Genomic DNA, 25085 nt, shown 5'->3' with positions numbered 1-25085 from the left:
CTGTACATTTAACGAAGTAAATGTCTGCTGAAACAACGAGATCGCTCAAATGAAATCGAATTCTTATATTATTGTCGTCTAGATGACATTCACCTGTCGCTTAAGATAAGATTCTTCTCGTCAGTCCCATTCAAATAACTAATGCAGGCATCTTTCGACAAGCTCCTGTTAAAGATACATTATCATTGCACGACAAAGGTTGAACGAAATTACATAATAGAAAATTGATAATGACAGACGAGGAGAGATCAGTGAAATTTAAGTTTTTCAACTGTTTGCTTAAACAAAGGCAACGCAATCTGTATGAAAACTAACAATAAAAGAAATCAATATTCAAAGAAAAATTACAACAAACTGAACTGAACATATCTGAAAGTGCCATACACATACAGAGAAGAAGTTTGCTCATTGATCTTCTCTGAATAAAAATAAAAACCTTTCTCATTCAAGAAAAGAGTAACTACGCATTATTCATGTTCGTGCTCAAGTAATTAAGCCGAAATAAAAACTCCTGTTAATGTAAATAAAGGCATAGGTTAATATTTATTCCATTAATATTAAGGTCTAGTTCCCAAAGCCCGGGTTGGCGGTTCAATGCATAGAGCGCTGGTCTTACAAGCCAATGGGTCTTATGTTCGAGACCCGACCTAGAAAGATTCTTTGTGTCTGTCAGTAGGATTGTAGAACTAGCCATGCAATGATCCTGTACGCTATGAATCGGCTGCAAAGTCTGTTGAAACAAAAAGGCCAAATTGCACAAAAGGAATGTAATGCCAAGGCTTTGCTTCCCAAATCTAGAACCAGAATTTAGGCATAGAATACTGGAACTGACGATGAATTCTAGAGCTTGATTTGATCTGGGTTCTTATCCTGAACTTTTGAACTCAATTCTGGACCTGAATTCTGAATCTGAATTTTGCCATTTTTTTTCTAAATATTTTTGGAACACAATTCTGAAGATCTGTAATTTAGGTTCAAACCAGACTCCATCTCCAGTTCTAAATCTCGAACGTTTCAGAAATCGTTGATATTGATGCGTTTAGTAAGATGAGTTTTTTCAATTCATGCAGACGATTCATTTTCAAATATTTTGATGAAATCAGGCATCCCTGCAAGCCGCTGATCGGTGTTGACAAACGAAGGGAAACCAACTAGTAAAAAGACTTTTACATAACACAAGGGGTGTACAGATAGTAAATAGTTCGCGCAGTACAATATAGGTGGAAGTAGTGCATCACGAAAAGTTATTTTTATAAGAATTTACTCATACTGTCATGTCTGTTAGTCTGTGCCTATACAGAGCATCGCTGACATCAAATGATGATTATATTGATGGTTCTCAGTTTTGATATCATAGTAAAGACTGTCCCAGAAAGTATGGTGCACAGAACGCAGACTATCACTGAGAAAGATAGCAAAAATGGAAGGAGTAAGCGAAAAAGCCGTACGAAATGCAATCAGGAAGTTCGGTGAGGATAACACCTTTGAGAATAAACCAAGAAACGGGTCGGAGAAAGGTCCTGCTAACCCTCAGTTGAATAAACGTATACACGTTCGAGCAAAAGAAGGAGGCTTCAGTTCGGGATGTGGCCAAAAAAGTAAGCACTTCAAAATCAAATGTTCTTCGTGCCAAAGAACGTTTGAATCTTCGAACCTATAAGAAGCAGAAACAACCAAAACGTAGTCCGAAACAAGAAGCATCGAACAGGCCGAGGATTCGAAAGCTGTACAATACAATTCTTGCTGGAAATTTGAACTGCATAATCATGGACGACGAAACCCACGTGAAACTCGATTACAAATCCTTGCCGGGACCACAATATTATACGGTGCGGGAAGGGCAAGTGTGAAACCAGTCCGAGACATCGATTGAAGTCGAAAAATTTGGTAAGGAAGCTATGGTCTGGCAAGCAATTTGTAGCTGCGGTAAGATTTCGAAACCCTTCATCACCACTGTTTCAATGAACAGCGATATATACATCAATGAGTGTTTACAAAAACGACTTCTACCCATGATCCGAAGCCAGAAGGATCCTGTTGTGTTCTGGCCAGATCTTGCTTCTTGCCACTACTCGAAATCAACAATAGAATGGTATACTACCAAAAATGTCACTTTCGTCCCAAAAGACATGAATCCACCAAATTGCCCACAACTCCGACCAATTGTGAAATTTTGGGCATTAACGAAGGCACATCTTAGGGAACATGTCTCGGCAGCCGAAACCATTCAACAGTTGGAAAAAGATTGGAAAAAAGTGCCAAAACTTGTCGCCAAGAAGTCTGTACGGAATTTAATGAGGAACATTCGCAAGAATGTGCACCAGCTAGTCTACAATGGCTATGTAGCAAATGTTGAGAATAATATTCTGTTGTTGTAGTCTAATATTATCAGTATATCGAATAAAATTTGAATATCTAACACTTGTGAATTATTTACAGCGAAATCAAAGTGCGTCCATACTTTCTGGGACAGTCTTTATCTAACTCTCGTTCCTAGTTTTAAACAGTGAATACTGAGTTTGGCATCACCGTACTGAGCTAAACCGGTGAGGATATGTTTAAACCACAGAGCTGCCAACACAACCCAGATTTTCGGTTTTGTTTTTGCTGGTACTCAAAACGAGTAAGAGGATTAATGTGCGAAAACAAAAGTCGAACCGTAGCGTGATGTATACGATACACAACTGGCTACTGAACTCAATACGATGTGCAGCATACGAGAACATGTGTTGAGAATTGGATTGAAATGACATCGATTCGAACGTTGGCCGCCCATGGCAACTCTGGTGGATGAGTAATACAAGCGAGACAGTGTCATAAGAATCTGATTCAATGTGTTGATGCACAAACACATCAAATCACAAGTCACTAATCGTCTCTCGGTGGGTTCTAATATTTGACGTGCGCTCATCTGCTGATTGCTTGACACTACGATGTTGAGACGATGTTTTTCCTACACAAATGGTTACCCAGTTACTCAACTCGCTCAGTGATGCTGAGAGATGACAGAGGAGTTATGAGACGTTTGCGTGAAGCAATTCGCCGAAAAAGACCCGATTTGTAGATGTCATCAAGACCGTCACACAATGTCATCGTTACCCGTGAACATTTGGCTAAAAACAAAACGAATATTATTCAGTAACAGAGGAATTCAGAGGAATTGCAGATGGCGCTGATAGCCATACCGAAAATAAATATGAATATAAAAAATGGCACAAGTGCGTTGCTGTCGATGGGGAGTACTTTGAAAGGGGCAATATCGAATTTGATATTGATACTCCGTGACGCCTATGGAGAAGAAAGATGAGTTGTCGTCCTTCCGGAAAGTAGGTGAAGAATCATCCTTTTCTCTCCTTTTGTTATGCTGTTGAGAAGATCAGTTGGAGTTGGAATGGTATCAATATTTCCTAAGCAACCCTTATTTATCATCGGCAGAAAAAAACAGGTACCTATCACCGTCAATAACAAAACATCAATTGATTTATAACAAGCTGAATTGTAAATTCAACCCTTGTGACCATCAATACTCGCCCTGAAAAGAGCTGCTTTGTTCTTCAACGCTGCTTTTTACCTCGATGTTGGCATCTCAAACTAAAGCCATGCGGTACAGAGCAAGCGTGAAATTCTTTCATTACTTTTGTGTGTAGGTTTAGCTCTAGGAGTTTTTCATAATTTCATATTGTGTTCGTTTCCTTTTTGTTCTGTGTAGAGGAGAATTCAATTCTCGACGAGCAACTCGGTACACAATAATGACGTTTGAATACCAAGCATTGTTCGTTTGCTGTTAAGAATATTTCCATTTCACGCATGGTGATATGTGACCGACATTATGCTTATTTTAATCTTAATATGAAAAAGGAAGCTTACACCAATAGCAATTAACAACACATTGTTTTTTTTAGAAATGATTTGAAAAAAAGACAATTGGCATACAACGAAAAATTTTACTACTTGGAAGAAAAACATACCCGTATATAAAACAATGAGAATTGATCAGCATTGCACCAATTTATTGAAAAAACCAACAACAACAGTAAAAACAACCTAGAACCGTAAAACTTGTTCATCGCGTATAAAAAAAATTGTGCTAAGTGAGTCTAAAGCTTCGTTCCTGCCCCCTCCTCATCCATTACACATTTAATATCTTCCATAGCCTGGTAGAAAGCAGCCAGCAGTTTGTGACTACTAGTGACATCCGAGTCTTTGTACGCCGAAAACATACACCACAGTGTATCGGATAATATCGAGTAGAAGCAACCATACCCATCCGTACACATTGGGGCAACGAAGCCACAATTGATCGTAAATCCCAGGGTGCTAGTAGACAGGATGAAGTTACCCCCACCACCACTGGAAGATAAATTAATCTATATTACTCCGTTAAAATAAAAGAAAATCTTCCTCAAATTATCTCACCTTTTACTGTACAATGGGTCATCATACAATTCCGGAACCGGTAGTCCCTCGTCATAAGCCATGCACCATAGACCGAAAAGATGCCTGTCGAACTCGTTTCCCTTTCGGGCTTCGTTCATCAATTCATTCTGGCGATTCGCCGCCACTCGAAATAAACTAGCTTTAGTGGTGATTGCTTCCCGCGAATCTTCCATAGCGTTTATAAAATTGACCGTTTCCTTACTACACGATCGGCAAGTCTCAGTTCGGCCCTTATAAAATTGTCGCATCATTGCCGTCTCATAGGTCGGTGGAAAAGCGCCATGCAAACGATAATACGCCAATATTAAAGCAGTCTGTACCCAGGAGTCAGGATGAATCTTTTTCGATTTCATGTAGTCCTTGCCGTAGGTTCGGAACTGATCGACAGATACCGTAACGAAATTTTGCTACAATGAAAACAAGAATGTGAAAAAAAATCGGATTACTCTAAAAGAAGCACTAACCGTCGAATCCACCATTGTTTGCATTCGATCGATTTCCATCCGCATTTCCTCATCAACATCCAGTATCAATTCAACCGGTTTCGTCAGCTTCTTCGGTGGTATGGTCCAATCGGGAATTCCTTCCTCCACCAGTGTCAGCATGGCGTAGGTACTCACTGACATCGAAATCGAACCGTCGTAACAAGAATGTTCACCCAAGCAACCTAACTTCCCGTTCGGGAAGAACACAGTTGCACAACTTTTATCGCCCCATTTGGAATGCAGGTCACCGATGAGTGACCGTATCGCCAGGTCCGAGTAATCTCGGGGGCAGTTTGTGTCCAACGAAAACAAAGATACGGCACTTTCAATATCTCGCAGTGCATCTCTATTGTTCTGTGATAATTCCATCAGATGGTTCCTGTTCCGAGCCCAGGTAGTTCGGTCGTCGTGAGTTAACAATGCAACTCTGGGATATTCGGTGATCTCTCGGTCCACTCTGGACTGAATTTGTTGAAAATATAGCAGAAAGTCCTGTGCACTGTACACCTCACCATTCTCATCGAGTCCTTCTATTTTAAATATTCTACCCTTGTAAATGACTAGCAAGTGTGAAGGGCAAGGTCCCTCCGCTTCAGTCTTGAAGTAACTACACTGACAAAAATTTGCACGATCGATCCATATGTAAACATCACTTCAATATAATATGCTATTTCATATTAATACATAACCAAAGCGATTTGTTTCAAGATTTCATGTGCCAATTCACTAAGATGCGAGATTAGATTATTTTTCACATAACTTTGATGTGTTTTTCCTTTGGATGTGATGTGTTTTGCTATTGAATCGAACTACATGTGTTAAACACTTCATTTTCTAGTGGGAATGAGTATAGCACAAATGTATGTGCAAAACACTTGAATCGGTCAACTCTGTTTCAATTGAAATCTATGTGGAAAACTATGTGACATTCACATGAAATGCATATAGAATCCAGAGGTAACGATATATCTGATCGTTTTTAAGTGCGTTTCATAAGAACGTAACATGATTTCCACTAAATATCAACAGTTTTTACACTCATTTTATGAGTTAAGTGTTTATTTTCATAAATTTCATGTGTTCTACAAGCAGTGATACATCGAATGCTTTGCACATGATGTTAGCGTGCAAATTATTTTCAGTGTAACAATTTTATCAAATTCAAGCCCAGGGATTCGACAGGTGTTGAATAGTTTTCTGTAGAGATCGGACGAAAATATGATTCTCTTATCAGCACTAGCAACCGGTCTGAGGGTTTCCTTCCGCAGCATGGTCCAGAAGCGCAAATTGACAGTACAGCAGATGGCTGCGCCCTTCAGAAAGTTGTCCGGTATGTTCTCCAAGCCGACCGTTTCGAATAGAAGCGGTTGCGCCATCATACAATAGGGCATCAGCGGCATACGCAACGTTAGATAAGCATAATCTTCCCACCATTTGGCGACCTGAAATCAGAAATTTCAACAATGTAATCAATCTCGAACTGATGGACATTGTCTTTCGGACAAACAGTTTGGATCAAGTTCGATTGGATGAGAGTTCAATTGTATTTAAATGAGGAAAGTGCCATTGGCTCACGCAGATATTCGACGAACTACGCGGAGTTATGAAGTCTACAGTGATTGCAGTGTTGCTAGTAACCCTACTCGGCATTGTCCGGGGCTCGCCGATTGGATCTATAAACATAACCGGCAACACATCCGGAGACGTGGTCAGCGTAAACGTTGAAGTAAACGCAAATATTCGGAACGAAGTGAAACAAGAATTCGAAAATGCATCAACGAGTGTCATCACCGTAGCGGATGTGAAGAACATCTGGGATCGACTTCATGCACTGATTGGTGAGATAAACCTGAACCAACCTCAGCTGGAACACGTAGCCCACGAACCGAAACCTCCAGTTATTGATCCTCCCAAGACGGGACCACTTTCGGAAGACGACATCAACGAAATCGTAAAAGAACTATTCGGACTGCTGTCCGGTCAACCGGAGCTGTGGGAAAAACTGCAGTCATTGATGAATCGAAGGCCACAGGTCGGAAAAGGTCAATAGAGAACAATAAATCCAACAATCAGTGAAAAACTGTGTTTTAATAAAAATGTGGATTTCACAGGTTCTCAAGGTTACGGAAGAAAATCTACGCACAAATCGACATCTACGCCAGTAAATGTTAAAAATGATTTGGTTTCAACTTACCTTAACAAATACTGCCATAAAAATTATCTGTCAAATGATGGAAGTCCGAAAATTAAACACATAGGTCTCTCAAAAAGCGTTACGTGTCAGGAAACCTGTTTTAATCCACCTAGTGGTGTAATGATGTCCTTCTCTTAGTACTTATATTTTCAGGAGATTCTGTCAAGTTTCTTTTTTTCAAACTTGAATAAAATCAAAAACTTTCTTCGGCATGCACTTCCATCACCTTTTCAATTTGTAAACAGTGATGTTAGGTTAATATATAGGTTTAAATGTGGCAAACCTGCACGCTATACAAAATTGAACAAAGCACGCTGTGTGCTAGGCGGGTGCGTTTTCTTCTTCTTCCGTACCAACACGTACCGATGCGTACAGGATTTTGCATCATTTTGTGTGACAGTTTGAAAGCTTTGAAACTCATTGCCCTATAACTTCGGAACCGGAAGTCGGATCTGGATGAAATTGGACAGTATGTTTTAAGACAATGAGAGCTTTAATTTGAATCATGATTTGTGAAAATCTGTTTAACCGTTTTTGGAGTTTTTCTTCACTATCACCAATGCGTTCGAAAGCGGAAACCGGGCATTAGTAGTCCCAAAGTAGAATTTTATATCCACCAACTAACAAGGTCTGCCAACTAGATGAATTTACCAGTAAGTTTTATAAAGATGTGCACCTCGTTTCGCCATCGCTTGTGAAAAAATACTCATGAAATCGAAAATTTGTGCTAATCCCACTATAATTCCGGAACGGGAAGTCAGATCCGGATAAACTATAAGACCTTTCATTTGAATCCTAGTTTGTGAAAATTGAGAGAAAACTTTTTCTTTAAGTTTCACATATTACCATGTAACTCCGGAACCGGAAATCGGTTCCAAATGAAACCGGAAATCGGTTTCAAATGAAATAGCAGGCTATGGGATCACAAGTCCTTTTAGTTGAATCTTAGTTCGTGAAAATCGGTTAAGCCATCTCTGAAAAAAGTGAGTGCATATTTTTCTTACATACATACACACACAGACATTTGCTCAGTTCGTCGAGGTGAGTCGAATGGTAAAAGTCGGTTAAAAAGTCGGTTTTCACAGTGACTGCATAGCCTTTCTATATGAGAAAGGCAAAAATAAACACTAATAATAAGTGCCCAATCCGGTGATTGCGAGTTACCAGTGATTTTTTTCTTACTCCTTTCATCACAATTTGAACAGCCTACTTTGTCATTTTATCGTGAATACGACTTACTTTACTATGGGGCTCCTTTTCAAAATTTACCCTGCAAAAGAATGGGTAGAACTTAGTCATGAATATCTCTTGTTGTATTTAAGGCAGCAACATAATTTATTCTCCGTATCTTCGAAAATATCGATAGTCCCACGACAAAAGGGCCTAACAGCAAATGAGAGCCTCTCTTTGTTTACTTTCTCTTTTGATTATTACGGAGAAATTATTGCAAATTCTTTAAAGTTTCCAATATAAATCGAAAGCTTGTAGTTTGACCGTGAAAGTTTTGCGAAGAGTATATCATCAAATATAAAATCAGTTCGGGAAATCGTGAAAGAAAAGGTTAACAAAGAGAAACTGTCATTTGCAGTTAGGGACGATCGTGGGACGGTCGATATGTTCAGCAATTTATGATAAAATTTTCAGTAGTATAAGACAATCACAAATAACTCAAAACTTTAGGTTTCTAAAATGTTTGATATGAACAAGCATTAGGGTGAAATTTAGTACCAAAATAAGGTTCGTAAATTTTCAACCACATGAATTGAACGAATCATCGCACAAAGCGTATCATGCCGAATTGACATATAGAAATACGGAGTATTTTCAGTGGTTGATTGCAGTGGGATTACATGTCCATAGCTAGTGTTGTTTATAAACCATAAGTGTTTTCAATTGACTAATGTAAGGGAGACATATGTGTGCATGTTGTTTAAGACGGTCATTTTAGTCATTTAATGTATAACCAAAATTTCTCGCCTATAGCGGAACTGTTTATTCTTTGGTACAGATCAAAATCATTGTAATGAGCTTTTCGATATAAGTAAATATATTTGACATTTCCCAAAAATATATGTTTTGACATTTCCGAAATGGTACCCGTACAATCCCAAAATACGGAATATTTTTTGTTGAAAATATTTGGTTTCATTTGATTTTTATTTCCATGTTATAAGTCGGTCGACAGAATCATTTTAGTTGAAGTATAATGAAAAAAAGCAATTATTAGACATTCTTGAAAAAATACGACATAAATGTATTTCTATTATGTTTTGTTACCTTCTATGTAATAAATAGGTATAGAATTTGCTCAAACTGCAGAACAATATTCCGAAGTCGGGAAAAGCATGTCAGTTTTATTTGTATTCACGTCATCCAGTTATGTCTCTGACATTACCCACCCGTCTTTTTTCTATCCGCAGGAAACCAGTTTGCGTTGAACTGCGTCTCACTGACAACTGTGTTTCGTAATGTTTTTTTTATGTTCTAAGTGTTCATGACCTTGTCCAACTGGGATGTTGTTAGAGGCATACCACTCCATGACAGTCTCCCGTAATGGTAAGATGTCAAAACCCACAAAAACATAACAGAAGAATCTCGTTTCTCGAAAGAAGGAAACAAATCTTTTGTTATGTACTTCTGTACATTAACTTCCGGGTTCCGGTTTTCTAAAATTTTTGGAATTAGTAAAAATCAAAGAGAAACATTTACGGATCGAACGAGGTAGTGATCCATGCTTATATCACTCCAGCGTGTCTTACTTGTTCATATAACAGGCGAAAATTTGATCTATTTTCAACCATTCTAGCCTGTGCAGGATGTTTTAACGAACGCACCCCATTTCGGACGGTCTAGCGGCTGGATCCAGTTTCAGAACCCAATTTTAGAATCCAAATCCAGGTTTAGAAGCAAAACTCAGCAGTTGAATACTGCTCCATCCAGGACGAGAATTCAGATCCGGAACTTGTTTCCAGGATCCGGGTGTAGGGTTCAGGTGCTGGTCCATAATTCAAGTCTAGGTACAAAACTTGGATCCTGGTTCAGAATCATGGTTTAGTAATCAGGTCTTGGTTCAGGTCCTGGAACCAGATCCAGGTACATATTTCAGTCCCAGATTCCAGATTCAAAATACAGGTCCTGGATATAAGTCCAAAATCTTGGTTCTGGAGCAAAGCTTCAAGTCCAGAATCCTGATGCAGTACTCAATTCCAGAATCCAACGAGGAGTTGGAAGGAAGAATTTTCGGCTATTTGCTTACTAAAACATATCTATGTAGACTACATCCGATGAGCAGTGCGAGGCGAAATATTGGTCTCGGATTTTCAAGGATTTTCAATAAGGATTGAAGTTCTGTTCCAACGTAGGATCACTGTACCGACCTTAGCATCCTATCGGTGAACTCTCGATAACCAAACAGGGTAGATATAGAACTGACGTGCAGTTCATGAATTCATGTCCAGGTTCAATATTTCAAACCTGGTCTAGAATCATGGTTCAAAATTTAACTCCAGAATCCAGGGTTCAGGATCAGAGTCTAGGTTCAGGCCCTAAATCCAAAAACGTGTTAAGATTTCAGCTCCAGAATTCCAGTACAAAATCCAAATTAAAATTCAAATCCAGAATCCTGCCTCGGTACCTAGGTCCAGGTACAAATTCCATTTCATATATCTAGATTCAAAATCCAGGTACAAAATGCAAGTCCTGAATCTAGGCCAAGATTCCAGGTTCTGAAGCAAAATCCAAGAGTAGAATACAGTTCCAAATCTAGAATTCTTGTACAGAGATTAGGTTCAGAATCCTGGTCTCGGTCCTAGTTCCAAAAGTCAGGTGTAGAACTCAGGTTCAGATCCACAATTCAGGTCTAGTTCCTGGTCTAGAACCGTGATCCAAAATTCATCTCCAAGATTTAGGTTCAAACATTGAATCCAGGTCCAAGTACACATTACAGTTCCAAAAAATTCAAGTCCAGAATCCAGATTCGGTATCTAAATCCAGAATCTAAGAGTAATTCTTACCCAGCATCAGATCCAAAATTCATCTTCAGAATCCATCCCTACATCTGACCTAGAACCTGAAGTTCTCATATTACCGGGTCCGGTATATCTTCCAGTTCAAATTCAAATTCAGGACTTCGGCTTAACATATTACAATCGAGTTCTGGTTTCTGATCCAGAGTTACCATTGGACCTATCGATTAACTAATCCAGATCATGAACCTCGAAGTTTCAAATCCTGAACCTGGAAGTTCCAGGTCCAGGAACTGTACCAAGTTCTGGACTTACTGTTCGACCAGGTGCAGGTCAAAATCCTGGAAAGGGTTATTTGGTTACGGATGATTACGTTTGTATTCCAGTCATTCCAATTCATTTGTAAGTTTAAGCCTTGACCTAGAAGAAATCATTACATAAATATAATAGTAACACAAGTCGTACAATCGCTCATGTATTTCAATATTTCATACATCTCAATGTTTCAGTGAAAGAAAATATCAAAATGCTGTACGAAATTTATTTCCGGCTTTCGGAAGAGTCAAATGCTAGCTTTATTTGCGCTCGTTTGGTGCGAAGTTCCCACTTCGAAAAATGCACAAAGCTAATCAAAATATTCACTAAACTGATTGTTTTTACATTCGATTTGCTACGAAGTAATCTTAATAGTTCTGTATATAACATTCAGAGTCATTAGAACGGCTGATTTCGTATAATGTTCTCCATCGTTGTCCACTTTCCGTTTTATTTTTGTCCAGTGCAAACGACCAGCAGCTGAATGACGCAATCGTTCTTTTTTGAAGCGAAACTCACTTTTTCGTACTAAAACGTGATTTTTCCGATGACTTTGCGTTGTTCGAATCATATTTGAGGAAGGCAGTGTGTCCCGCTGGGCAGTTTCTGCGTTGACAGAACGAAGCCCACACTCCATGCTGGTGACTATGATTCAAAATAAATGCAGGTATTCAATACATCTAGAAAATCAAATATAAACAATTAACGCATTTAAGATATGCCGATTTTTCATGGGTATCACTGGCACGAAACTACCCATGCAGCATCAATCATAGTTACATCATAAAATTTGACAGCTCTCTCAGTCGAACTCTAACCGTGATGGTAAAAGCAGTGAAGCAACTCCGCTCAGAATTGTGCGCGTTCAAAGAACGGCACTTAGCCGCGTCAAAAATGGACTTGGACGCCGAAAACACCCGTTGCGGCATCTACAACATCTAGGCACTATTAGACAACAATAAGACCATCGGAAGAAAGTCCGATTTCGAACGGCCGAAGATCCCGAGCGACAAGAAGCTCCAAAGGAAGCTGTAGAGGAAGAATGAGGGAAAAGTGGCTACATCGCGACGTGCACTTGGAGTGGAAGTTCGGTACAACCAGGCGAACATGAACATATATGTCAGGAAACGGTAGTCGCTTTCACTGGTTTCGGAGCTGCAGGCAATGACGCAGCCGCAGCGGTTGAATAAGATGATCAACTCGATTTTCCCGGCGAATCGTGACCTGGCGGTGGTGATGCACGACTAGACCTGCCAGGACACTTCGTATTTTACTTCCCGCAAGAAGGAAGTGAGCTCCGAGATGAAGTTCCCCAAAAAGGTACTGCTGCGGCTGACAATCATCGAATATTGATGTGATACCCAAATCGGTGAACACGCCCAGCATATCACAATTGCAACATCTGGATGCCACGAAATCTCAAGTCACCCAATCTTCTTAATGATGGAACGAGATGCGAGGTGGCTACAGCAGGAGTGTACAGAGAAGTAAATTCCTACCTGTCACAATTTCTGTAAGACCAAGAATGTTTCTGTGAAGAGCAAAGAGGATGTCAAGACTCGATCAGAGTATGCAAGGTCCACCAGTACCAGTTGTATCGGATTTAGGTGCCAGTGAACCAAAAAAAAGCAAAATCGCCGCCGAGATCGCCGAATCGAATGGAGGAATGTGGAGGAATACAGTAAAAACTGTCGTTTTTATTTTTGTTGAACACTCAGTAAAAGGCTTCAGTAAACAGAAAACCGGGGAGTCCTCATATTTAGTTCTGCTGCTTGGCATTCGTATTCTTGGCAGATGCGTGTTTCATCTGCTACTCGTACTCTACTACTTTAGACTTTGAAGGGGCCTACAGATTACAAAAATTGTATCTGTTCCGTATACGATGGGTGGATGAGGTGGAGTTGGAAGACTAAATCCGTCGACGGAAACTAGATGAGTAGTGCGATGCGGAACATTGGTTTCGGATTTTCAAGGCTCCTCCATTGAACTGGAAGCTATGTTCCAAAGTGGGAACACTGTACCGACCTCCGCATCCTACTCTCGAGAACCAAACAACCGTCTGCAGTGACCTTGTAAAACGACGGCCCAGATGGAGGTAGTAAAGAACTAGCTTAATTTTTATCTCACTGGACAAGGTATATTTTAACAATCTTAATTCGAAATACAGATCAATCTTACTACTTCAAACAAAGATGATTTGATTTTCGATCATTTCTTCACGGGCCAGTAACCAAGTCGGTAGCCGCATCCATCAGTTCGCGCAGCGCGACACCCAACTCAATCAGCGTCGATTGAATCTTGTCCGACAGTTCAGGAGAGAAATCGACGACACCGCCGTTGGACAGTACTTCGTACAGCATTTCCTCCAACAGTTCCCACGGGAAGATGACGTAGGATCCATCGACGATATAATCGATGGCTTTGTGGATTTGTGCAATCATTTCATCGGACAATTCCGCCAGTTCTGGGAAGATCTCAAATTCATAATCAAACAAACCGTTGAATCCGATTTTGGTCTTCTGTAAGCTGTCGGCGATCAACGCTTCTAGCTCAGGCGAAAAAACGAAAGATCCTTCATTAAGCAAAACTTCTTTCACGATCTCTTCTACCAGTTCAGTTGGAAATAGAGAAATCAACAGATCCACAGCATAGTTGAAATATTTCTGTACTGCTTCAATGCCCTCTTCATCTAGCTCCGGTGTGGCCGGGCTGTTTAGTGTTAGTTCCAAGAGTTTCTGTTTCAGTTCAACGCGATAATGTTCAACGGAGGCTTCCAATTCGTCGACTAGTTCCGGTGAGAAGTCAAAGCTTCCATCGTTAGCTAGGATTTGGCTCACAACTTCTTGTACCAGCTGTGGACCGAAAACTTCCTCAGCAGTACGAACAACCGTAACAACAGTTCCATAAATGATTTCCATCACCTCATCCGAAACAACTCGGGCAGATTTTGGCACCACATGCTTCGCTGGTTCATTTAACAAATCGTCTATCGTGTCCAGAGCGTCCCGAAGCTTCTCACGAAGAATCTCTCTGGTCTCATCGATACGCTCCCACAGATCAGCCGTGAAATCGATAGACCCGTCATTGCGGAGAATGAAATATAAAAGATCTTCCATTAGTTCCCATGGAATAGCATCGAAGGTACGCTCCACCATAATGTCGGAAGCCTCGTACAACCTGAGCCAGAATTGTTCATCGATTTCAATCAGCTCTTCAAAAACTTCAAATTCGTAGTCCAGAAGCCGTTTGGATGTTTCCTTGTAGGATTCTTTGGCAGCATCAATTCGATTCCATAAATCCGTACTGAACTCAAACGATCCGTCATTATTGAGTACTTCCTGAACAATGTCTTCCATCAGATCGTACGGCGTCACGTCCAACATAGATTCGACGGCATAATCTACGTAGATTTGAATCTTTTCCACGACAAAATCCGGGAATTCCTCTCCTCCGATGATGATCTCTTGCATTGCAGTTTTCAAATTGACCCCTAGTTCAACACGTTTCTGTTCGAGCTCGGCATGTAACTCGGGTGAAAAGTTGAACGCTCCATCATTGGCCAGAATTTCGTGAACCATATCCTGCACCAGCTCGGCCGGATAGGTTTCGACAATTGTTCGGTAGACAGTGACGAAGCTGTCGAAAATCTGATCCAGCGTCTCCTGCGACACGGACCGTATTCCGATGATGGGGAATTTTCTGATCACGTTCGGAGACGGATAACCGCTGGCAATTGCCAACAGGCTCAGTACAAGAACTACGTGCAACTTCATCCCGCTACTGAAGGGTGGCAACTGACTAACGATTTTGAATATGGGTATTCTAATTTATAGTTAGTTGATTCCTTATCACGGTGATATCTATTGAATTGACACAATCCCAATCGACTGGGAAATAACTGGCAGAGATGAATGGGCATAATTTCGTTTATCTGCGTTGATATGTGGTGTGGTCGAGAGGAGTGAATCATGAAAGGGCTTTTTCTGTATCCAACAGCTCAGTAAATGTAAAAATCATTGTCCATTGTGACGAGTGGCTATCAATGTTGGTACGGCATATTCAACATATGCTGACTACAATCTTGCGAAATGTCCATTCTGAGTTCCGTACCAATACGGTTTTCGTGCAAAGATTTCACTCCAACAAGATTTGTCTGTAAATTTGCTGATTTATCAAACAGTTTTGTTCAAAATTTGAGTAAGTTGAACTCAAAATTTGAGTTTTTTGCTCTCAAAATGAAGAAACTTTTCTTCGTTATTTTCATATACAAAGTTATTCTTCTTTCTTTTGAATGCGCAAAATAGTGATTCAAAACCGTTTCCTTTTGAACGTGTTGGAGCCAAATTTTGAATTATTTTGATATCCTTATGTTGGACTTTTCACTTAGCATAATTGAAACCACAAAACATCGATGATTGACGTTGATTCATGTTTTCAAACCCGGATCTAGAAACGGCAATGGAAAACGACGTATTATTGCATTCTTTATTTCGATAAGAAAATTCCGAGAATGAAAACGCTCTGAACTGCAAGAAGTATTTTTTTCACTCAAATGTTCAAAAACTCACGCTTGCTCTAATGTATGAATAAATGCGAGAGAACTCATGGCAACGAGTTTACTTTACTCAAATTTTGACATATTGTTCCAGTTTATGAATTTGAGTAATCGCAACTTAAACCATGAGTTATGTTCAAAGAGCGTGCACGAGCAAACGACCTATCAAATGGAATAAATTCGAAAAATTATGATCGCAGCAGGCGTGCTCTTCGGACGCGAAAATTGTCAATCCCGTCAATTTTTTTTCGAAAATCAACTTTTCATGTTTTTCTAGGTAACGCAATAAATTAAGTCATTGTAATTGCAAGTATTGACTCTCGGATGGAGACGCGTGATGTTGGAATCAATTAAACTGTCTCTTGAGCTACATTTTTCACTATCGATCTTCTGGGCAGCGTTGCCAGGTAATTTTTCCAAAAATCTGTATTCGGCGCAAAAATCTATCTGTACCATATCGGTATCAGAATCTCGTCAACATAAGTTCACGGAAATGTCACCAAAGCTCATTTTGGCGAACAAAAAAAAAATCTCAACGTGCGAGGATGTTGTTTCGCACAAGTGCGATGAAATTTTGTGTATTTTTCGCGATTTTTTGCGTTCTAGAGTGAATCAGTGTTGCGAGGCCGCGAAACTATCATCGGAGGTCACTGTAAAAGACATTACAATCGAAATAAATAAAAGAATCGAAATTAAAACCACAATGGAAATATAACCTATAAAAATGAAAATTGAAAAACACATGTGAATAAAACCACAATCGAAATTAAATCATAAAATAAAATAATAATCTAACAATACACGGGCAAGATGGGCCATCACTGGCCTTAGCCTGTCACGTTAGTGACACAGCAAAGAAATAAAAAAAAAAAGGTCTCGTAGCCAGTGTTGGTGATTGCCGAAAATTTGACAGAAGCTGCTATATTGCTATCTATATTGTATGCAACATTTTCAATCCGATAGAAGATGCTACAAGAACTCGAGTCTATCAATTCATGAACCGTGAGAGAATTTTGCTACATTTATACGCTCCACTTCATACTCTGAGTATTTCACGCCTTTAAAAAAATTACAGTCTGATAATGATCGCTGCTGTGTGTAATTTCCCGAAAGAGAATCGCAAGTTGACAATTATCGCAGAAAATCGAATCGATGATTCAACTTGATGATTCTCATACTAGGTTGCAATATTTCAAAACCCTTGTGTGGAGCATTCACAGACATTTTCATAGACACAACTTATACAAAGGTTTTATGCACATAGTTAGAATAAGCGGTAATAGAAAAATGATTCTATCGCAATTGTCAACTGTCTGTATAGAATCGGATCGCGAAACAAGAATAAGTGACCGTTTGTTGCTTCAGAGAGGATCCCCACAGCAGCGTGCTAACCTTTGATTCTCAGAAATGTCATCGAGAGAAATTCGCTCTCGCACTGGTGTCGATTCTATGTTAAACCCATGTCGGGTTTTTGTTGTTGCGATGATTTCCGTTTCTCTTTGATGGCACTGATTCAATCGTGTGAAGAGTTGCCAGTGAACGTTCTTTGATACGATAAAAGCCATCCTTGCTCGTAGCAACCTTTTCGCCTGTCTATCTATGCTATCAACGAAAATCGGTATTTATCTGTACGATCCGTGAATTATCGGTATTTTGGGAGTACATATCTGTTTGATGGTATAGAGGTCAAATATCTGTATAAATATCGATAAATCGGTATACCTGGCAACGTTGCTTCTAGATCTGGATTCTGGAACTAAATTTTAGATCTGAACTCCGAGCCTAAACCTAATTCCTGGATTCGGTTTCAAAATTCAATTCCTAAATTCCGAACTTGGATTTTGGAAAAATTCTAGAGCTAAATTCATGAACTGAATCCTTGATCTGGATTCCGAACCTGAATTTAAGTTCTTGAATTCAGTTCTATTTCCTGAATCCTGGTTCAGAATTTTGGTTCTGGTGTACATAAATGAATGATGGCAAAAACTCAACAGTTGTAAACATCGGATAAATTCCGAAAGTCGGTTCTTTTTAGAACCATTAAAATATTCCCAACGGATTATGCGAAGTTTTCCTCGACTTTATATATTCAGAAGTATGAAGGAAGCATTCTAGTTTTAATAGTATTCAAGTCCTCCAGTTATGTCTGTGACAGGACCCAACCGCAAAATTGCAAGTCAAGTCATTCAAAGTGTTATTAAATAAACTTTCTTGTTTAACTAGATAGATTGAAACAGGTTTTTTTTACAGTTTACAGACTTTTCGAACCCAGTCAGAAGACATTTCAGACTAGATTCAATTTTGCAGCGTATCAATGTAGAAATTATCAATGATCAATGTCGAACATTGCTCTATTAAGATATCAAAAGCTGATAGATAAAACACCCTACCGACTTCGTGCGTTGAGAAATGAACATTTTATTAGTCAAAATGAGAAACGCTGCAGTATTGTTCGTCGCAATTTTGGTGAGTGTTGTTTATGAAACAGAATTGTCAGAAATGGACGACCAAAACTATCAGCAACTGCTGGCGGAAATAGAAACACTCATTGGAGACTTCGGTTTATCGGACGATTTGAGCAGCAAAATTCAGAGCAATGTAAAAACGATGAGACACGTTTTTCCCAGTAAAAACGCAATCAAGCGGTTTCTGGAACAGTTTCCCGCAAACAAACTGGAAAAGGCGAAAAGTGCGTTGAGGCAAGCCCTAGCCGTTAGTCTGTTAGATCGAACCAGCACGGAATCGTCTACTCACAGCCCCAATCGACCACACCCGATCAGTCCTGAACGATTGCAGCAAATGCTTCCGATTACTCTTAAGCGTGAGATACTGGAGGAGTTATTCCAACACGGTGGCTTAGCTCAGTTGTCACCAAAGCTTAGACGAAAGATTCATGCACTAATGGAACAAGTCCGCAATCAGTACACTTTACCGGAGGAAGCCATCATTGAACATTTTTTGTCAAATTTCCCATCACAGCTAAGAACGGAAATAGAAGAAATAATTAGACTAGCAAAACTACATGGTCAAATGCCCGAAGCTAACGATCAGTTACGAGATCAAATTCGAAGATATTTCTCAAAGCAAAACGGCCCAGACAAAAGTTGGCATTTGAAATCAATCCCCATGGACCAATATTTAAACATTTTCCCAAGCACGTTACGAAAAGAGTTACAATCATTCATAATAGCTCCTAAGTCCAAAAAACCGATCGACTATATTTTTAAGTTGAAAAACGAACTCAGGGAACATTTGGAAATGCAGAATAAAAATTATCTGAAATAAATCGCCTAAAAGTATGCACGGCTCACCGACTTTACGTATTTTCATATTATCATAGTACAGGTCACTCACCCAGTTCTTTTCGGTTTTTGCTTTCTGTTCCAACATTGCATGTAGTTTGGCCCCTATTCCAGTGCGGAAGTGTTCGATGACATTTTTGGAATTTTTCAGTTCTTCGGGCGTTCCGAATGGCTTCAGGGATTCGTAGTATCTTTTGAGTGTATGTTCCAGTTTCGGCAGTGGCAACGCAGGTAACGATTCATCGTAGCAGAATGTTGTCTCCTTGCTGCCCTCCGGCAGATGAAAGATCGTATCGCGGTTCATCTTGACTATTGACTGTGGTATGTCTGGTTCTGCGATAAAAATACACTTTCATCAACAGGTAGAATACCTATGAACTGTCTGCACACAAACTACAGTAGCTGTACTTGTTTCCCGTGACCGCAGTCGAATTTGAACTCTGGCCGATAAAAACTTCGTGCGTAATTACGCCTCTGTTTGCGTTTAAAATACAATTTCGATGACTATGGATTTTACCTTATTAAGGAATGACTTTCAGGCCCTTCTCAATGATGATATGGGTGCTTGCTTAAGAATTACACCATTAACAAAAACTGAAAGTAATTTCAGTGCGATTCTTTGACTTGGTAGCAATAATTGACAAACGCCCATCAAGTAAGATAGATGATTACTGACTGGTTGAAAAACACAATGAGATAGGTTATGACCAAAAAAAACAAACTGGTTGTAGATATAGTATTGTAGTAAACACTGAAAGTTTGCACTAATACTACTTTGAAGCAGTGTATGAGTGCATTTTTATTGATTCAATTGAAAATATATCTACTCGTTTGTCTTTGTTTTGCTCATACATCAATAAAAACATTCACAGAACCAATTTGCCGTGCGAAGCAGGGCTCGTTCCGATCATTTTTTTAAAACAGCAATTCGAACAAGAACGTGCCTCTCAAACTGATTTCACGATGCATTACTTGTTCCACTTAATGCACTTTTCTGTCCTCAGAAATGAACTGCAGAAAATGATATCAAAATGTCAGGTTAATAAATGTGTTTGTGATATCTCTTATCAAAGTTTGATCAAATAGAATAAAAACCAAATAGTGCAAAAGCGCTTATTATACATTATCTGTAATTACAAAAAGAATAGTGTTCTTACAATTAGAATCATTTACCAACAACTATATTAAAGTATCCTCCGATCGAATGTACTCCCCGACATCCGCTTGATGGAAGCAAACCGTCACCAGCGGGTCCGCGAGCTTACAATCGGCTGTCGATTTTGCTGCCACACCGAACCCGAGCGGTGTGTCGTTCATGGACATTACGATTACCCCCTGGTACATGGGTGTGTTCTCTGTGATTCGCCCGAACCCGGACTTCGTAATGTGATTACCGTACAGGAACTGCTGTTCTGCCGACGGCTTAACCCAAATCTTGTACTGGGCGTACGGTGCGAGGAAATTTAACGCCGTGATGTGCAGAATAAATTTGTTACCCTTTGTGAACTTCCCGAAGCACGTCCCCACCGAGACCAGTTCATTCTGTTTCAGACATTCCGCCAGTTTTAGTATTTTTTCCGACATGTAGTACACCCGTGAATTCATCTCCCGGAAGCAGTACGTTCCATCAGCACGGTCAATCAGAAGTTTTACATTCGAACCAATGCTAGAAAAATAATGAAACAGTTAAAAAAATTCATTTACCTAACGGTTGGTTGAGGCACTGAATGTGACCTCAGATCCTTACTATTTCGATAGTTTTTCGAAAAGAATCTTCGTTTTCTCCTCCGATAAACGTCTCATTCTTTACAATTGCTCCTATATTTGAACCAAGAATTTGATTAGAAATTATTATACCATGTTATTCCAGCATGCGACAATAATATTATTAAACAACTGTGCACGTTGTTCTCGTTATTCTTTTTTTGCCGCACATTTGACAGCTGTAGAGCACACTAATACAACTGAAAGAAAAATATGCGCAGGAGTGTTGTGAATGTGAAAGATTACACGCTGAAAACAAACGAGTGAAAGTATACTAAATCTGGGTTATTTCAACCATTTTTATTTGTACTAAAAATCAATGTGCGATTAGCGATGAGATAAATTGCATGTGTTCATATGTGGAATCAGTTGCAACAAACAAATTAAATCCGAATATGGCGATATGTTTTGCGATATCAAAAACAAATTGCTTCAATGTTCGACGATTAATGTTCGGGCCAAGAAATCCCGCAGAGCACTCTTACGGGATAAAGATTCTCGCAACGCTAATCTACTGCATGAAATTTATTGAATTACGGTCTGATATATTCCCTCAAATATTCAATGTTTTATTGAGCCATTACTTTCGTTGTAGCCGGAATGTGATTGTCTGTGGAAAATCAAATTGTGTACCCTACTGGAAATGACATGAGAGTGCATCCATTCCCGGTGGATGTTGTCGACCCGCATCGGTCCGATCATCGGGCCGATTATCGGACCGATTGAGCACGATATAGGGCCGATTGTAGCGCTTCGATCGGCCCGTCATCGGACAATTCTGCACCATTTGCACCAATCGCGTCGACCTAAAAAAGCTTTATGTTTACATTATGTATCGCTAGAGAAACAGAGCGAAGGAATATCAAACAAGGCATTTTCGAGCCGACGTCTCCCCGATAGGGTGTGCAAGAGTGTTAAACATTCTTTTGTCTCGATCATGGAGGCTTTAACCTTTAGGTCATTCGCCTCTTAGGGCCAGAAAAACTCTGGCCCTATGTTTGAGGTTGGAAATCCAACCCCGATATATCTCATCACCTGAGTATTGGATATCCGCTCTCTGCTTTGGTATATCTTCACTCTTTTGTTCTACCGATACACTATGTAAGCTCGAAACGCAATCAAAAGCTTTCGTGCACGATGCGTCCGATGTTCGAATTTACTGCGCAGAACTTTAATGTCTATTATTTCATTTCGGATTTGCATAATTTATTGATAGAAACTATCAATATGCTGTAGGGATTCGTTTCTAGCATTCATAAGGGTCGCGTAATTCTCTTCAACATTAAACCGACGACACGACCAGGCACTCCGAATAAAAATCGGAATAAAAAGTGTCCGTGAGTGATTTACCACCAGTTACCACAAATATAGTGACCCCTTATTATTGATATAAATAAAATTCTTAAGTAACACTGTTTTGGTTGCTAATAAATAGTTACCGAGGTACCCCAGCAATATAAATAAACAAACAAATTGAAAAAGTTCGTCTAAATTAGGATATCTCAAGATTACTTCTGGGAAGTTTGAAGGATTTCTTAGATATTTTTCGCAACAGACTTATAATTCTCTGCTTCTAGCATATTTCTTTACGAGCGAAAACGAAACCGGAAGGTTTGTAACAATTCCAACGTATTTGAGTTTAACAAGAAGGTGGGTAACAGCATATGTTTTCGAAGAGCCAGCAAGTTCTTTAATTTGGTAAGCTTTTCAAATTGTATTGTCCAGGAGTTGGTTCTACTATTAATCTGTTCGAATACTTGGCGAAGTTATCAACTTGATAGTTGTTTCCTGGTGAGAAATGAAAAAAATGTGTGGAACGACACAAGGTAATTATCGATCCTACCATGATACGAGCGACCGCGGCAAAATGCCTGTTTCATTTCTTTCTCAATTATTGCAGCAATCGCCATCGGTAGGGCATTTCGCTTGACATCCTGTTCCTGAATGTTCTGAATGTAAATTTGTTAAAATACGTATGGATTATCTTAAGTATGACTCGCGAAACTTTTAGACCGCTGTCAAGCTATTATACGAAGACAAGAAGGAGTATGAAAATTATTTGTAGGAATATACAGATGATATAAGAAAGACCTTGTTATATTAATAAATACTTCATCACTAAGAATCTATCTTAGTGAAGTTTACCTAATGTCGTTTTCGTTTTTAAATTGCACTACACTGGTGTAGCGAAAGCTGCACTGAAACCGTTCGTTTTTACCAATTGCACTACACCAGTGCTACACTTTTTCTGCACCGATACCACTGCCCAGTGAAATTTGTAGACCCGCATAAGTCCGATCATCGGTCCGATTATCGGACCGATTGAGCACGATATAGGGCCGATCGTAGCGCTTCAATCGGCCCGTCATCGGACAATTCTGCACCATTTACATCAACCGCGTCGACATAAAAAAAGCTTTATGTTTACATTATGCATCGCTAGAGAAACAGAGCGAAGGAATATCAAACAAGGCATTTTCGAGCCGACATCTTCCCGATAGGGTGTGAAAGAGTGTTAAACATTCTTTTGTTTCGATCATAGAGGCTTTAACCTTTAGGTCATTCGCCTCTTAGGGCCAGAAAAACTCTGACCCTATGTTCGAGGTTGGAAATCCAACCCCGATATATCTCATCACCTGAGTAATCAGACATCCGCTCTCTGCTTTGGTATATCTTCACTCTTTTGTTCTACCGATACACTATGCAAGCTCGAAACGCAATCAAAAGCTTTCTTGCACGATGCGTCCGATGTTCGGATTTACTGGGTGGTGTAGCACTCATTAAAAGATTGGTGTAGCTCTGTGCAATAGAATCGTTTATTGTAGTCAATGGTTACTGTTTATGTTTTCGTAATTTTTGTTCGTTTATTCATGCCTCAGTGTAGCACTGCACCGGTGTAGTGCAAATTAAAAACGAAAACGCCATAAGTTGTCTTAATCGTTTTTTTCCTCTTATTTTCTCCTACAAGTTGTTATTAATATTTTATCGAATCGTTATCCATATTCGATAGTATCAATTTCGATGATTTGTTTTAGTCTTGGGTTATCCTATAGTTGCATTTGCATGTCATTTTTAAAATCTGTTTTCTCCGTTTGATGCTGATCAAATTTATCATCTTCGAGCTTAGTGATCTCAATGGCTGGTTTCGGATGGCTTCAACATTTTTTTATTTACATTGTTTCAACTTATTGTTTATCTCCTTTTGTTGCTTTTACTATCTTAAAGGCCGTCCACTGGTTCATCATTCACTTAGATTCTTAAGCATTTGAATTGAAGTTAGCCGAATTCTCATCAACATTTGAGGGCAAAACCTAAACCAATACGTCTTTATGTAGAATAAGGATGATCAGCAATTGCACACAAATTTGAAAACTCTAAAAAATCGTTAGGCGTTATATGAGCTAACCATTTCAACTATACCTATAAGACATTTATACTTGAAATCGCATCTTCTTCCTTTGCGACCTACGATAGAAGCGTGCTGAAATACTTATTACATATTGGTTCGTTTTGTTCTATTTACATTTTTCAATTGAACAACAAACGTAACCAAGGATATGGTAACCGTTTTCTAAAAACAACAGTTTATCAACCTGGGTTGCCAATTCCATATATATTTCGTAGGATCTCATTTGACATTACGAGTTACTGAGGGGTAGTTAAATTTACGATACAGTTTTTAAAGCGAGTGGCAGGTCGTGTCGTCGATTAAACTCTGGAACATTTTTCGCAAAAAAACAAAGAAGGCTTCACTTGATCTCGATTACTGTGAATTTCATACAGCGAAACGTGCAAAAAACTAATTAAACTGTTCTTGATTTGCACTAAACTGAGGATATTTCCTTTCGATTTACGAACAACAAATCCTAATAGTTCTTTAGAAAACTTTTAGAGCCATTAGAACGGCTGATTCTGTGTAATGCTCTCCACCGTTGTTTTTTCACCAATGCTAATGACTGGCAGCTGTGACCTAATCGCTCTTGTCGAAAGCGAAACTAGTTGTGCAGACGACACAAAACACATCTGCTCGCAGTGGCGATAGAATCCAAACTGATTCAATTTTTGTTG

General features: G+C 39.4%; 2 protein-coding genes across 2 annotated transcripts; both read right to left on the bottom strand.

Moving 5' to 3' along the window:
- Positions 1-4005: 4005 nt before the first annotated feature.
- Positions 4006-19953, bottom strand: LOC131439953 (peroxisomal carnitine O-octanoyltransferase-like). The gene is made up of 6 exons (XM_058611074.1): positions 19771-19953; positions 19306-19586; positions 6071-6364; positions 4902-5534; positions 4417-4844; positions 4006-4350 (listed from the first exon to the last, which is right to left on the bottom strand). Exons 2-6 carry the CDS (start codon positions 19555-19557, stop codon positions 4098-4100), a joined length of 1860 nt encoding a protein of 619 aa, XP_058467057.1. The 5' UTR covers positions 19558-19586; positions 19771-19953; the 3' UTR covers positions 4006-4097.
- A 415-nt stretch (positions 19954-20368) lies between these two features.
- LOC131439951 (60S ribosome subunit biogenesis protein NIP7 homolog) lies at positions 20369-21181 on the bottom strand. The gene is made up of 2 exons (XM_058611072.1): positions 21001-21181; positions 20369-20919 (listed from the first exon to the last, which is right to left on the bottom strand). Exons 1-2 carry the CDS (start codon positions 21054-21056, stop codon positions 20433-20435), a joined length of 543 nt encoding a protein of 180 aa, XP_058467055.1. The 5' UTR covers positions 21057-21181; the 3' UTR covers positions 20369-20432.
- Positions 21182-25085: the final 3904 nt, after the last annotated feature.

This window comes from Malaya genurostris, unplaced genomic scaffold (genome assembly GCF_030247185.1).
Source record: "Malaya genurostris strain Urasoe2022 unplaced genomic scaffold, Malgen_1.1 HiC_scaffold_21, whole genome shotgun sequence".
NCBI classification, from domain to species: Eukaryota; Metazoa; Arthropoda; class Insecta; order Diptera; family Culicidae; genus Malaya; species Malaya genurostris.
This window is presented reverse-complemented; position numbering and strand designations above follow the sequence as displayed.